The sequence below is a fragment of the Hemisphaericaspora subhashii genome (genome assembly GCF_019202705.1).
Source record: "Hemisphaericaspora subhashii strain CBS 10753 chromosome Unknown scaffold20, whole genome shotgun sequence".
NCBI lineage: Eukaryota > Fungi > Ascomycota > Pichiomycetes > Serinales > Debaryomycetaceae > Hemisphaericaspora > Hemisphaericaspora subhashii.
The window spans coordinates 146,447-162,899 of NW_026057347.1; the positions used below are offsets into that span (position 1 = coordinate 146,447).

The window sequence follows — 16,453 nt, forward strand, 5'->3', positions numbered from 1 at the left end:
ACCAACCCAAACACCATGACACCTCCCAAACTACAATTCTCACTCCGATCCCATGGAGCATCAATCACAACCATCCTCCCACTCCCCCAATCCCAACAACTCATAACTGCCGACACAACAGGACTACTCATTCTCCGGAACCTAATCACAAGAAGACCAATACGACGTTGGCAGGGCCACGAACTGGACGTTATCACACTTATACAACTCGATTCTAGTCATGTATTGTCACATTCTCGAGATTCGGAGATTAAGATCTGGAATCTAGATAAAATCGAAAAAGACCGGGATGGATTGGAATATTGTATGCCTGTCAATGCTGTGAATTTTTCCAATATCATTTGGATACCCGAATCATCAAATGGAGAGAATGGATATTTGATGACCCCGGCCAGTGTTGATTCGAACGGTTTTGATGTCTATAAATTATCTAAATCGGATGGGATATGGAAGATGACAACTCGGGTGATTACCAATTATAGCGGATATAACCTAGTCCACAAACAACCACAAGTAGATGGCGAGATTGGATCCCGTGGGGATTTCGGAATCATAATGAAGATGACCCATGATATTTCCAATAATGATGTGATATATCTAGGATATGAATCGGGGGATATAGTCGGTATATCCATCACCTTCAATCCTCAACCAACTTCCGCTAGCACTCTCACCTCATCATCATCAAAACCACCCAATGGAACAACTGGTGGCGGATTGAGTAAGATGTTCAAAGAAACAAATAGGACGATCATAAACCATGACCCACAAATCAAACTAATGTATCACAATTCAACCCATTCGCCAAACCCTATCATCTCGCTCACGTATGATTCGAAAATGGGTCTAATCTCGGGCTCTACGGGCAAGAAAATCATCATCCATTCAACGGAAGAAACTATTAAGCTCAATCAAAGTGGGATCCAATCCATCCAAACCCATGACACGAGTAATATGATTGTGGTCGGATATTGGAACGGGATGATTGAGGGATATGACAGCCAAACTAAAGCCTGTGAATGGGATCTAAAGCGAAGTTTACCCCGGATCAAAACTGTGATGACGAATCAAGGTGGGGTGGATGAGAGTGAGGAGAACGTGAAGGGAGAAATGAAGTTATCATATATGGTCATATCCTCGATGAAAGGAGATGATGAAGAAAATGGGGAGAGGGGGAAGAAGAAGAGTTATAAGGAATTGATTAGACGGAAGAAGAATCAGAATTTAGATTCAAATCTCTTGTTTACGGGATATGAAGACGGGACTATAAATGTATTCAAAATCTAGAAAAAGGTAAATTAATTAATAATAATAATTCTATCAATATTCTCTTGTATAAACTGATTGTATAATATATAATTAATGATAATATTATATAAAAAAAGAAAACTATATGTTTTCAACCTGAGTTTCGGATATCAAATAAATATAGATAAGGAGAACTGGTTCATCCAGTTAATGCTAGATTATGTTCAAACATTTGTGAGTTTCTTTTATTTGTATTCTGTGTATATGACCGTCTCTTCTGTCTGTTATTGTTGCTGTTACCATTGCTGTTCGTATTGTTGTAGTTGACATTGCCATTGCTGTTGTTATAATTGGCATTGGCATTGTTGTTGTAACTATAATTGGCATTGCCGTTGTTATTATAGTTATGACCATATCCATTTACATTCCCATTCGCACTTACATTACTTGAATTTCTACCTCTACCACCTCCATTTCCATAACCACTATTACCATTATTAGTATAATTGATATTTCCAGTATTACTATATTGACGACGATGATAATTCACACTCCCGGATCTACGATGAGTATAATTATTATTGTTAGTATTCTCTTGATCAGAATGGAAATTTCCATGTGATTCAAATTCTCCATTCATTGACAATCTAGGAGAACTAGCTGCAGAATTTGCGCCCGATGGTTTGACACTACCGACACCTCTTGATTTCGGTAGGTTGATGATATTGTTATTCACTGTCGGAGTGACATTTCTTGATTCAATCCTGATTGAGTTTCTATTTCTTCGTTTTTTGAGGGTATTATTTCTAGAAATTGAGGTAGTGCTGGTGTTGATATTGGTTGTGGAAGTTACTGGCAGTGATATTTCTTCATCTTCGAGTTGTGCTTGATCTTCCAAAACTTGTTGAGTCTCACCCAAGAGTTCATCGATATTAACAGTTGCTTGAAGATGCGTTTGTAAATTTTGTTCCATATCCGGGAACATCGCCACAAGTTCATTAATTACATTGACATTTTGTTCCAAAACCGACTTAGATTCTTGACCATGAAGTTTTGTTGCTGTTGCTAATGTAGATAATAATTCTAAAATCTGATTATTTTTAGAAACATAAATATTATCCATTTTAGTTCTTTTATTAACCAATGAATCTAATAAAGTATCAATATCTTTATCATTTTTATTTAAATCTTGATTTAAAAGTTGATATTTCTTTTCTGATTCTAATTTATATTTATCAAATTCATTTTGTAAATGATCTATTTGAGATTTATAATAATTTTTATATTCATGTTGACCCGATAATAAAGCATCATAACTAATTTTTAATCTTTCATATTCACCCATTGAATTCATATTATTTTCTTGTAAATTTTCACATCTAATTGATAAATTTTTATAATTTAATTTCAACCCTTCATTAATATCGATTAATTCATTATGACTATTTTCTAAATCAATAATTCTACGTTCTTTACGTTTTAATAATGCAGTTAAAACATCATTTTCATGATGAGAATTAGCTAATTGATCAACATACGAATCACATCTTTTGGATGAAATTTGATGTTTTTTAGTTATTTCTTCTAAATTAGCTTTAGTTATAGAAAGTTCTTCAGTTAACATGTCAATTTTTGCATGTAATGATTCAATAACTTTTGAAGAACTACTCACTTTTGTTGGTGAAGAAGTTGCAATGTTAACTAACGTCATACTTGTGTCTTCCATTCTGGTTTACTCTGGTTTACTTACTTGTTCTATATGTTTCTATCTGTTTTCGATTGGGTCAAGAATTAAACTTTCCGGCAAAAACCCTTTATTAATATTATTGATGTTGACGTTGACGCGTTGGTGTTGATTGGTCAATCTAATAAATGGAAGGTGAAGTTTATGAAAGGGTAATGTCTTTTGAGGTTTATCCCTTTTTGTATCTTTTCTATAAAATGATTTGAATAAAATACAAAAGTAAAATTAACGAAAGCGTTCAAATTAAGAAAGGATGTGGGTTGCAAAGTAATAAAAAAGTTAAAATGGAAAGTTAAGAAATTTGTTATGTTGAAAAATCGAATCGAAGAAAAAAAAAATTTTGTTTGTTTCGTCTAAATTTTTTTTCAACATTCGTAATAATTCCCAATTAGGAAATTGGTATGTTTACTTATCACGTGAGTTATAAATATGTCAATATTATTAATTTTACTCACACACATACACACCTCATGAACATTATACACACAACCTATCAGATAGATGAACATTTAAAGAATATATATTTAGAAGATACTATCATACATTAGATCAATGAATATATTCAATCTATTTGTTGACATTTGATTTATATATGAAGATTCTTATCATCTATTGCATGTGATGTTGTGGGGTCTTTTTTTGTTGGCAGAAATATTCTTATCAAACATATTTCTTAATTTTCCTATAAATAGATCATATATTGCCACCCTCCTCATCTCTAAATTGAATTATATGTGTAAATCATATTAATGTTCCCTCTATGCCTTCAATAACTTACATAAAGCTTCTTTGACTCTAATCAGATTACATTTTCATTAGTTGCAGCCTCGGGACTGTGGACCCAGTTGCTATCCCGGGGATTTAAAAAGAACGATAAGAATAGCTACAATTGGTTTCGGTTACTTCTTATACTTCTCAATTTGCTTTAAAGTACTGATATGCAAAGTAATATTTAAACTTTACTATGGAATTTCTTGATTTCTATTGATTATTATTACAATTTGTAAAGATATTTGCAAAATTTGTATATGAAAATTTGTTTACGCGCGTTGATTAAAAATGGCTGCAAAATTAAATATGATACATCAAAATATTGCAATCAAAAAGGTGACAAATTAAAGGAATTTATCCTACTACTTTAAGATAGTCTAGTTCGTCCACTATGAAAGTGATTTTGAGAAATACCACATTTGTTAACTGACTAGTATACAAGCAAATTCCAGCTCCTTTACTTTATCTACCACACACCAGTAATGTGCCTGTCTTGTATTATAATGTACTTGTCAGTCTGGAAAGTTCTTCCGCTATCTAGGCACATAGCCCTAGTTCGACTCAAATGCCGACTAATGGAACTCTGAAAGTGAGGTTATTCAAACGACATGGATTTGATTAAGAGCTTATGCCAAGATATTCTATTTTGTTGAATCTTACCGGACATCTAGGTCAATGGATATAAGCCACACGGCGGCAGGGACTAACCCACATCTACAACCTCGTGAACGATGGGCTCATGTCAAGGATGCTAAACACAGGATAGAATCCGAAGTACAGGTTGTAGACTATCAATACTATCGATAACTTCCAAAAGGACATTGTCAACGGTAGCAAGGAGCTTTACAAATTCTTAACTAGAATCATCACCCCCAATGTGTTTCATGGGCGAACTATTCCGGAATTAACACATTTGCTTATTGGCTCCCGGTTTTTTTTAATTCCCGTTCCGTCTTAAAGTATTACCTGTAAAAAATGCTGTGCCACCAGGAGAAAGATCCAATGAACGTTGAGTGCTCATATACAGATACTCTATAAAACAGTCTAGAAGCTATTTCACGGGCGGTCGTTATCTAAACCCGGGGGGCTGGTTATCTAATTCCGACGGACCAAAATAAACTATTTTTTCAGTGATTTTTTTACGTAAAACGTTCTATAAAATCTTTTTTAAATCCGAACACGGACCGGTTTAATTACTTAATTTAGACTTTAGTTCCGGAGATAACATTAGTAAAAAATAATAATATTTTAACGGATAAGTGTCCTTTTGTTTTTTGTTTGCCGTTTAATTGTAAAAACGTTTATTCATTCATCTCGTTTCCCATTCATCACACAGACAAGTGGGACACATCTCGAGGGATAGATCAAAGGACAATATTTAATGTCTTTAGCAAAGTAAAGAAAACCCATTCGATTTGAATAAAAACAAAAACAACAACTAAGAAATAATATTAAAATTAATACGTTTGAAAAACTAAGCCAAGAAGGATACAAACTTTCAGACAGGGGTGAGTGTGTTCGTGTGTTCGTGTATGTTTTCTAAGTATGTAAGTATGTCTCCTATGCTTTGTGTCTCTATCCTTTTCTTTTGAATTCCGAATGATTAACAGTTACAACCTATAATATACATCTTACTAAAATTACTAATGAATGTGTAACCTCCATGTAAATTAAACGGTTCTAACAAATTAATCCCATTATTCCGTAAAATTTTTTTACACAATAAACTATAAACCGCATTCCGGAATTAGTTAATTCCGATGGGAACTTACTCTACTCATCAGCTATAAACCCAAGAATTTTATTTTAAATTTTAAATTATTTTTCATAAGAATTAAAAACATTTAGAAGAAAGAAGATGGAATGATTATTCTCTTCAAAGTTTATTTATTTAAATATTCTTCGTAATCCTTCTTCTTCTTTCTTTCTTATCAGTTGTTACTTCTTTTCTGTCTAACTAATCATCTAACTAATTCAGAGTAGCAAGAGCAAGAGTAAGAGTACGATGTCGTCAAGATCAAGTTTGTCATCTGCTACTCAATCTCAATTAGANAAGAGTAAGAGTACGATGTCGTCAAGATCAAGTTTGTCATCTGCTACTCAATCTCAATTAGATGATGATGTTATACAAGATTATGATATTACTTATGCTAATGAAGAAGAACGTAAATTACAATTAATTAAAACAATTTCAGCAATAACTCATGGAGATTTAGATAACCAATTAGAATCAATATCAAGAGAAATTAGTCGATCAATTACCAATAAATCAAATGATTTATTTCATTTAAAATTAGATGAATTTAATTTATCACGAGTATTAGCTAATTTAGTTTATTTTAGTAATAAACAAGGAATTAAATTAAGAAAATCAGGTGTTTCTTTCACTGATTTAAATGTTTATGGTATTGATGAATCATTTGCAATCATTCCCACTGCTTTAGATATCTTAAAGGGACCAATTGGTGCTATTCAAGCGGCAAGAGCCAAAAAACCAGTTGATAAAAATATCATCCGTAATGCAAATGGTTATGCTAAACCTGGTGAAATGGTATTGGTATTAGGTAGACCAGGAGCAGGTTGTTCTACTTTTTTAAAAGCTTTGAGTGGAACTGATTTTGATTTATATAAAGGTATTACTGGTGATATTAAATATGATGGTTTACCACAACTGGAAATGTTAAAATCGTTTAAAAATGATTTAATTTATAATCCTGAATTAGATGTTCATTTCCCTCATTTAACCGTTGATCAAACTTTAAGTTTTGCTATTGGTTGTAAAACCCCCAATATTAGAATTAATGATATTACCAGAGAACAATTCATTCAAGCTAAAAAAGAAGTATTAGGTACTATTTTCGGTTTAAGACATACTTTCCATACTAAAGTTGGTAATGAGTTTGTTAGAGGTGTTTCTGGTGGAGAACGTAAACGTGTTTCCATTGCTGAAGCTTTAGCTTGTAGAGGATCAGTTTATTGTTGGGATAATGCAACTAGAGGTTTAGATGCTTCGACTGCTTTAGAATTTGCTCAAGCTATTAGAACTGGTACTAAATTATTAAGAACAACTGCTTTTGTAAGTATTTATCAAGCTGGTGAAAATATCTATGAATTATTTGATAAAGTTACCGTGTTGTATAAGGGTAGACAAATTTATTTTGGTCCTGCTAACGAAGCTAAAGAATATTTTGTTAATATGGGTTGGGAATGTCCTGCAAGACAAACCACGGCTGAATTCTTAACTGCAATCACTGATCCAATTGGTAGAACCCCAAGACCAGGGTTTGCAAGCAAAGTCCCAAACACCGCTGAAGAATTTGAAGCATATTGGTTACATTCACGAGAATATGAACATCTTAAACAACAAATTGAAGTCTATAATCAAGAAGTAGACCATGATGAAACCAGACAACATTACTACGATTCAATCATGCAAGAGAAAATGAAACACACTCGTAAGACATCTCATTTTACCGTCTCATATTGGGAACAATTACGTTTATGTACAATCAGATCATTTAACCGAGTATGGGGAGATAAAGCCTACACAATCACCATAATCATCGCCGCCATTTCACAAGCATTCGTAGCTGGTTCATTATACTACAACACTCCCGATGACGTTTCAGGGGCATTTTCCCGTGGTGGTGTCATTTTCTTCGGGGTATTATTCATGACATTACTTGGTCTCGCTCAAGTTTCCGCATCCTTCTCCAACCGTCCTATCCTCATGAAACACAAAAATTATTCCATGTATCACCCTTCCGCTGACGCCTTGTCCCAATTCGTCATTTCCATCCCATTATCCCTCCTCACCAACTTATTCTTCGTCATCATCCTATATTTCCTATCCAATCTCGCTCGTCAGGCCGGCAAATTCTTTATATTTTACCTATTCATCATCCTATGTCAACTCACAATGTCAAACTTATTCCAAGCTGTCGCATCCCTCAATAAAACCATCTCGGCCGCCAATGCTTTCGCTGGGGTATTGGTGCTTGCATCATTGATGTATTCTAGTTATATGATCCAACGACCATCAATGCATCCTTGGTTCGAATGGATTTCATACATCAACCCTGTCTTGTATGCCTTTGAAGCCATTATTGCTTCGGAATTCCATGGAAGGAGAATGGAATGTGTGGTTCCATATTTGACACCCTCGGGACCCGGTTTTGAGAATTTAGCACCTGGGGAACAAGTTTGTGCATTTGTTGGAAGTACTCCTGGGCTGAGTTATGTGGTTGGAGATGCTTATTTGAGAATAGCGTTCGGATATGAGTTTAGTCATGTTTGGAGGAATTTTGGGGTTTTGCTTGCGTTTTTGACATTATTTTTAATTGTGAATTGTTTAGGTACGGAATTTGTTAGGCCCGTGAGTGGAGGTGGTGATAAATTGTTATTCCTTAGAGGGAAAGTGCCTGATCATATCGTGAAGCCTTTGCAAGGAGATTTGGAATCCGGGTCGGGTGGTAGTAGTAGTACTGAACTTGAGAAAGGTCCCAGAGTGAGTGAAGGTGAACAAACACCACCAAGTAGACAATTAACTGATTTGAGAGTGAAGGATATTTTCGTTTGGAAGAATGTTGATTATGATATTCCTTATGATGGTGCAATCCGGAGATTATTAGATAATGTAAGTGGATATTGTATTCCTGGAACTTTGACTGCATTAATGGGAGAATCAGGGGCTGGTAAAACAACATTATTAAATACATTAGCTCAAAGGATTGATTTTGGAGTCGTGACTGGTGATATGTTAGTTAATGGAGCTCCACTCGATCTGTCATTCTCAAGAAGAACAGGATATGTTCAGCAACAAGATATTCATGTTATTGAAGTCACCGTTCGTGAATCACTACAATTTGCAGCTAGATTACGTCGTTCTACCGATGTCCCAGATTCCGAAAAATTAGATTATGTTGAAAAAATCATCAATGTATTAGACATGCAAGATTATGCCGATGCCGTTGTAGGGAGATTGGGTAATGGATTAAATGTTGAACAACGGAAGAAATTATCCATTGCGGTTGAATTAGTTGCCAAACCTTCTTTGTTATTATTCCTTGATGAACCCACTTCTGGTCTAGATTCTCAATCCGCATGGGCCATTATCAAATTATTACGTGATTTAGCAAACGCGGGTCAATCTATCTTATGTACGATCCATCAACCCCTGGCCACCTTATTTGAAGAATTCGATCGGTTGTTGCTATTAAGAAAGGGTGGTCAAACTGTTTATTTCGGTGATATCGGTGATCATTCCAAGGTGATTCTTGATTATTTTGAACGAAATGGAGCTAGACATTGTGATGATCATGAAAATCCAGCAGAATATATCTTGGAAGCAATTGGGGCTGGTGCTGCTACAACAGTTGATCAGGATTGGTTTCAAATCTGGGAAGGATCTGCTGAGAAGAAAGCTACCGATGCGAAGAGAGATCAATTAATTGCGGAATTGACTGGTGGTTCTAATGCTGATGCTGGTGAGGTGGTTGAAAAAGGATTGACGAAGAAATATGCTACTCCAATATGGTATCAATTCAGATATGTCTGGCATAGGAATGCATTAACATTCTTCCGTGATCCAGAATATATCGCCTCCAAGATCTTCTTAATGACAATTTCAGGGTTATTTATTGGTTTTACATTCTTTGGATTGAAATATACTAGAACTGGAGCTCAGAATGGGATGTTTTGTTCATTTTTATCTGTGGTTGTAAGTGCACCTGTGATTAATCAAATTCAGGAGAAAGCAATTGGTGGACGTGATTTATTTGAAGTTAGAGAGAAATTATCAAATACTTATCATTGGTCTTTGTTAATTCTTTCCCAATTCTTGAATGAATTGCCTTATTTATTCATTGGTGCTGGTCTTATGTTTGTTTCATTATATTTCCCAACACAAGTCACGGTTACCCCATCTCATACTGGTGTTTTCTATCTTACTCAAGGGATCTTTTTACAAATGTTTGCTGCATCATTTGGATTAATGCTTCTTTATATTGCTCCTGATTTAGAAACTGGTGCTGTATTGGTTTCATTCTTTTATACATTTGTTGTTGCTTTCAGTGGGGTTGTTCAACCAGTCCATTTAATGCCAGGATTTTGGACATTTATGAATAAATTATCTCCATATACTTATTTCATTGGGAATTTAGTTTCATCCTTCCTTCATGGTCGACCAATTAGATGCTCAGATGAAGAATTAGCATTCTTCAATCCACCATCAGGTGAAACTTGTGGAGAATTCTTACAAGATTTCTTGAATGCTCAAGGAGGATATTTGATTAATCCAGATGCTGATTCTCAATGTGGATATTGTCTTTATAGTAATGCTGATGATTATTTAAAGACAGTTGGGTATAAATTTGCTTATAGGTGGAGAAATGTTGGGTTTTTCTGTGCTTATGTTTTGTTTAATATACTGATTTGTTTAATACTTTATTATTATTTGAGATATAAGAAGGTTAAATTGAATTTAAGTTTCTTAAAGAAGAAGAGTAGTTAGTTAGAGAGATAGTTGGTTTGTTGCTTGTGTTTTTTTGGCTTTGTTTTGTATATACTTCAGTTTATGATTAATATGAGTGTTTTATAGTATATTAATTGATAATAAATTGTTCTGAAATAGTCATGTTTGTAGAGTAAATCAATCCCATGGTAATACTTGAGAAGCTATGACTTTCAATTTAATAATGCCTATGGCATAATTAGACTCATTTCTTGTAACTTTCAGACTGTTCTACCACCTAATCTACATGTAAACAATTTGATGGGATGACCTATCACAGCTGAACTCTTTAGCAAACTAAGAATATGTGCGTATTTCATATTAGAGAGAACGAACAATAGAAATCCAATCAGTTGATTGTTGATTTTAATACAATAATATATCAGAAGTGCTTCTGGCTTTAGAGTTATGGATCATGAATTAACTGAATATGTATCATTATGAATACCCAGCTATCATATCTAACTCTCTCTTCGTTCCATTGGTAGCGTAACACACATACATAGAGAGAATAAATAAATACGGTGGTTGTAATTTAAAGGCTGAGTTCAATATTTTTTATTTAATTTCTATTGTTTGTTTCTCTTTCTCAAATATAAACCAACAAAACTTAAGGAGACGTAATTTCTTACTTGAAACTATTTAACCCCACCATCCCATCTTCCGATAGCTAACTTATAACAGACAACCATATCAGCTACCTATTATACCTCACTCCCCACATATATCACATCCACATCCACAACTTACCCAAATGCCACGACTCAACTCCGATTCAAGATTCATACCGATTTCAGGCATATCAACCACCACGGCCACCAATTCCATCTCTTCCCTCTTCAAACAAAAAGTATCCCAATTAAACAACCTCATCTACCACGCCAAATCATGGTATTCCCAACAATCGACCACCAAGCAAATCCTCATCCTAATCCTATTATGCATCCTATCAGCAGCAGGAATCCTTGTATTAATATTTCATGTCTATATCATAAAATTCCTCATTTATATCAGTGACGAAATCCATGAATCCAAATATGGACCTGTTTTATTATTCACGTTGGTCTTCATAGTTGGATTCCCACCTTTGATTGGTTTCACGGGGTTATCGATGCTTACGGGGATGGTATATGGATTCCCACAAGGTTGGCCCCTTTTAGCAACGGCATCGGTATCGGGATGTTGTGCTTCGTTTTTGGTGTTTAAATATTTATTACAAGCACAAGCCAAAGGGTTGGTTGAGAGTAATGAGACATTTAGGGCGTTTGCCGAGATTTTGACTGAGAGTAATAGCTTAGTGTTGTTGATATTGATAAGATTATGTCCGTTGCCGTATTCATTATCAAATGGGGCATTGGCTGCGATTCCGAATTTATCATTATGGAATTATTTTTGGGCTACTTTTTTAACCTCGCCGAAATTATTGATCCATTTGTTTGTCGGGAATAAATTGAAACAATTAGGTGATGAACATAGAAGTACTTCTACAAAAATGGTTGATTTGATAAGTATTTTAATAACTGCGGGTGCGGCTAGTATGGCAGCATATTTGATTTATTTTAAGATGCAAAAGAAATTGGCAACTTTTAGAAATCGAGAATATGATGATGTATTAATATTTGGCAATTTTGAAGATGATTTAGAAATGAATAGTACTGAAGTAGAATTAAATTCTGCTGATTTCGATACTGATAATTTTATCCTTGATGATGATGAATTCGAAGGTGATGACCACCTGACTAATGGAAAATTCAAACCTTCAGCAGCCAGAGAATCCACATTTGACATAAACGGAAGTAGTAGTTCATAGACTCACACACACTCTTCGCATCTTTTATAGACCTGTAAAATCGCATTATAATAATATAAAATGACATAAATTAATAATTAAAGCATGCACATAAAAAACTCTATATAAATAAACTACCACACTCATCCCCCCGGGGTTGTTCACTCCATGTTAAATATCCTCGTCCGTCTTCTCACCATTTTATCAACCCCACCACCTTCTCTTTCTCTATCCAACACCAAAATCTTCGCATCCTCCTCACAACAAATCTCCCCATCCACAACCCAATAATCCCCCCTTATCCTCCCCCGACAATTCCAACACTTCAAACAACCCAAATGCCACCTCTGTCCCAATTCATTCTCAATACATTCCCCTTCAATCCCAATCATACACTCTTCACATCTAGAGCCGTTTAATTCATGATAGTGTTCATAACAATATGGCATATCGGCCAAGACATACACCGCTACGGATTTGGTGAATTGGGTATTACAATTCGGATGCGAGCAGCGGAAACATCTCCGATGCCATTGTCCGGAGAGATCACCCGATTTGGAATAGATTGCCTTGTCGCTGCCATGGGATCCAGCTAGGATTGGTAGATGACAAGCACGACATGGACCTTGTCCTGCAGGGTAGATGATTGGTGAAAGTGGTGTTTCATCGGGTAGGTTGTCGATGTGGTGGGTTGGTTCATGGGGGATGATTGGAGTTGGGGTGGAGTCGAATTTTTCTTTGTTTAAGAAATCGGAGGGGGATTTATCGGTGGTGGTGATTTCAAAATTCATGTTTTTTAATTCTTGATCGATGATATGGGTTTTTGGTGAAAGTGGATGAATCAGCTCGTCTTCCACTTCTTCTTCTGCTGACCGTTCTTCCTCCTCCTGTTCTTCTCGGGCTAATTCAACTGACTTTGATCTAATCGAAAGCGGTTGTGTCAATTCCTCTTCCACCTCTTCCTCATGTCCATTCACCACAGGAAGTTCAACCTCACTCATATCCTGAATATTAAACGACGGCAAAAGTGGCACCACCCCGGCTCCCACCAATTTCCTCTCATCATCTGTAAACCCCTCTCCATCCTCCCCGTCTTGTCCACTCATTTTCAAACTCATCAATTGTCTCTCCAATTCCTTCTCAATCTCAGCATCCTCATCATATTTATCATCCCCCTCACTCTCACCCCCACTTGGACTATTTGATCTACTACTACTGCCCCCCTTAGAGATGATAGAACTCACCATTGATAATTGACTATTTCTAAAATTCAGCTGTTGGGTTGGCATGATTAATTTATTAGGATCATAGACTTGTTCGGGACTTTCACTAGTCTGTCTATCTGGACTAGTATACGCTGGTTGTTCCATATATGTCTCCTGATATTGCCTCACCTGCGGTTCATGATGTCGTTGGTATTGTTGTTGTTGTTGCTGTTGTTGTTGTTGTTGCACCTGTTGCTGTTGTTGATGCAGCTGTTCCACATCGGCTCTAAATTGATTTAAAGCATGGGAGAGTTTATCATCCCTCGAAACCCCTTGTAAGTCAGGATTTGTCGGAGAAGCCGGTAATTTCCCACTCGATGCATGTAATGATAAATTCGGTGAACTTGCCATCTTTAATGGATGATGATTGGGAAGATATGCCAGCGGCAGATTTGGGATTGACATGATATTCCCGGATGAATGTGCTGATGCTGGTGAGGCTGGTGAATATCTTCGGTGGGGTTGTGGTGGTTGTGGTTGATGATATTGATGGACGTGGCCCGAATAGGATTGACCAGTGAGTCGTTTTGATTGGTGACTATGAGAAGAGGACCCAGCCGAGGTTGGGGTTTGTTGATATCCTGATTGTGGATATTTGTCCGCTTGTGACCAATTCTGGGATGCGTTAGTGGAAGTAGTGTCAGAAATACTTTTGGCTTCTAATGTTGAATTACTATTATTATCTAAATCAAGGGTTAACTTTTTGATATTTTTAGAATTATTAAAAGTAGTTGGTTGAGGTAATCCAAAATCAAAAGTAGATTCAGAATCTTCTGGAATGCTACGATATGGTTGTTGTTGTTGTTGTGGCTGTTGTGGTTGAGCATATGCTTGTTGTTGTTGTTGTGGCTGTTGTGGTTGAGCATATGCTTGTTGTTGTTGATGATGATTGGTATAGGCATATGCAGGTTGTTGATGGTTACCATAACTCATTGATCTTTGTTCTTGATGGAGGAATGATGGTTGTTGTTGTTGATGATATGGTTGTTGATGGAGATGAGATTCTGAAACTGATCTATAATTCTGTTGTTGTTGATATGGCATTGAAGAAGAAGTTGGAGTTGGTTGACGAATATTTGAACTACTACTTCTACTTGCATCAATTTGTTCTTGTGGTCTATTAGTTGTATATACAGTACTTGTACTTTTATGCAAATTAAATTTTGAACTAAATGGCAGTGAAGACGATTGATTAGATGATGAACTAAATGATGCTGAAGATGAAGATGACTTCGGCTGTTGATATGTATGCTGTTGTTGTTGTAAATACTGTTGTTGATGTTGCTGTTGCTTGAATTCGTCTTGAGATTTTGAATGCATACTTTTATTTCCAGTGTTAGATGACCTCATTGAATAGTTATCTTGGTTGTTGTTGTTGTTATTAGCTGTAGTTCCGTCTTTAAATACGTCAAATCCTGCTCTTTCATAAACTCCTTTATATTTATGTTCTATTTTAAATGGAGGAAATGCTGAATCTATTGGTCTTGTTGGTTGTTGATTGTTTCTTAAATAAGTAGGAAATGATGACATCATATTTTATACACCCAGTGATGCTAGTTAATGATATTATTTGATTATTATTCTTCTTATAAAGTCAATTAGACTAATTGATTGGGGATCAATTGTTTTAAAACTCTTTTTACAACACTCAAGGTAAAAACCGTAAATACAAAGAGAGAGAGAGAGAGGGAAAAAAAATCCAAGAAATTTTTTTGGCTGAGTTTCTTCTTCTTTTAACAATTGACGAAATTAATAACAACCTTTTTTTATTTTTTAAAGTTACAGTTTAACTTAAAAGAGTTAAGAAATTTATTATGAAACAAACAAACTTATTGAATGATTTTATCTTTGTATTGGAATTGTATCCGTAGTGTAACACATATTATAGAGTAGCTCATATATATATAATATATACCTTAGATGTAAAAAGAGAAGAATAATAATGTAAGGATAGACAGAATATTCAACTAATTATAAATTCCCACGTGACTCCTTTATTGTTGTTTCAGACGTGTCTTATTTTTTTTTATTTTTTTTTTATATCTGGTAAAAACAGAATGAGATAAAAATAGAATAAATTTACATTGTACATTGTATTCCTTTCAAACAGTTATATACCTTTCTTAAGTTGTCTCAGCCTCACTATTTGCATATATAGTCTTAGCCCACTAGTTGTTGTTAGAATGTTCGTACTTGCATATATATATATATGGACTCTATATGTTAGTAATTCAGATTTTAAGCTGTGATAGTCAGACGCGTTTATAAATTTAAAGTTTTAAACTTTTTGTCATTTTTTAAAATGGTAGAAAGTTTAATTTAAAAATGACACACCACCCCTGTTTAAACCCTAATAAGACCCCTCTTGAACCAGAATCTAAACCAATTAAGTTATATATTATGTCACTACCAATACATTTATGATATACTTATTCCAATAATCGTACCCTTTTTTTTGTCTGGAGATTCATAAGAATAAAGAAGGATTAACTTTAAAAGGGAATACAAATCATTTGTTATTTATAGCATAGCAGAGAAATACACATATGAAAACCATTTTAGGGTTTATTGCATTTCCATATTTCCATATACTTTGAAATTGGATTTACTACCAAAAAGGTAAATAAAAACATTCTTGTTTTAATCAATTCAAAATTAAGAAGTTTTTTTTTTTGCAGCCAATTTAACCAAACAACGCGTATGATCTATTACCTCAGCCTTGAACTATACATTTACGAAATAGATTATAACCAAAGATTGGTCTAGCAACCAAAGTAATTCACATTTTTTAAATCATGTAATTAATCATTCTATTCGACTTCTTTGATCCACGCAAAGACTGACTTAAGATTTAGAAAAGGTTAAATTCCATGGAATTGGTTGACTGGTAACATCTTGAATCTATGTATCCAATTGAATAGAAGCTAAAATTCCCCCCACCCACTTCTGTTGAGATATTTGCTAATGCAAGACTTCTTACATGAAGAAATTAAGAGCTGAAGATTATTATTGTGAATGAAATTAATTAAGTGTTGTATTGTTTCAATATTGTAATAATTAAGTGTTGCGAATATGAGCAGTGTTTCAGTATTGTAGTAAAAAGTGCGTCTGGCAACAGCTCATGT

At 34.9% G+C, this 16,453-nt stretch overlaps 5 protein-coding genes across 5 annotated transcripts; 3 read left to right on the top strand and 2 right to left on the bottom strand. All coding sequences in view use genetic code 12, as the record gives it.

The window, feature by feature from the left end:
* Positions 1 to 15: 15 nt before the first annotated feature.
* On the top strand, positions 16 to 1,287 carry J8A68_004403 (uncharacterized protein; the record flags this gene model as incomplete). Its single annotated transcript, XM_049408358.1, has 1 exon — positions 16 to 1,287. One exon carries the CDS (start codon positions 16 to 18, stop codon positions 1,285 to 1,287), a length of 1,272 nt encoding a protein of 423 aa, XP_049262374.1.
* A 160-nt stretch (positions 1,288 to 1,447) lies between these two features.
* Positions 1,448 to 2,974, bottom strand: SHE3 (She3p; the record flags this gene model as incomplete). Its single annotated transcript, XM_049408359.1, has 1 exon — positions 1,448 to 2,974. The coding sequence occupies one exon, from the start codon at positions 2,972 to 2,974 to the stop codon at positions 1,448 to 1,450; it is 1,527 nt and encodes a 508-aa protein (XP_049262375.1).
* A 2,794-nt stretch (positions 2,975 to 5,768) lies between these two features.
* On the top strand, positions 5,769 to 10,274 carry SNQ2 (ATP-binding cassette transporter; the record flags this gene model as incomplete). Its single annotated transcript, XM_049408361.1, has 1 exon — positions 5,769 to 10,274. The coding sequence occupies one exon, from the start codon at positions 5,769 to 5,771 to the stop codon at positions 10,272 to 10,274; it is 4,506 nt and encodes a 1,501-aa protein (XP_049262376.1).
* A 754-nt stretch (positions 10,275 to 11,028) lies between these two features.
* Positions 11,029 to 12,084, top strand: J8A68_004406 (uncharacterized protein; the record flags this gene model as incomplete). The annotated part of the gene is made up of 1 exon (XM_049408362.1): positions 11,029 to 12,084. One exon carries the CDS (start codon positions 11,029 to 11,031, stop codon positions 12,082 to 12,084), a length of 1,056 nt encoding a protein of 351 aa, XP_049262377.1.
* Positions 12,085 to 12,224: 140 nt separating this feature from the next.
* On the bottom strand, positions 12,225 to 14,861 carry J8A68_004407 (uncharacterized protein; the record flags this gene model as incomplete). The annotated part of the gene is made up of 1 exon (XM_049408363.1): positions 12,225 to 14,861. The coding sequence occupies one exon, from the start codon at positions 14,859 to 14,861 to the stop codon at positions 12,225 to 12,227; it is 2,637 nt and encodes an 878-aa protein (XP_049262378.1).
* Between the last annotated feature and the right edge of the window lie 1,592 nt (positions 14,862 to 16,453).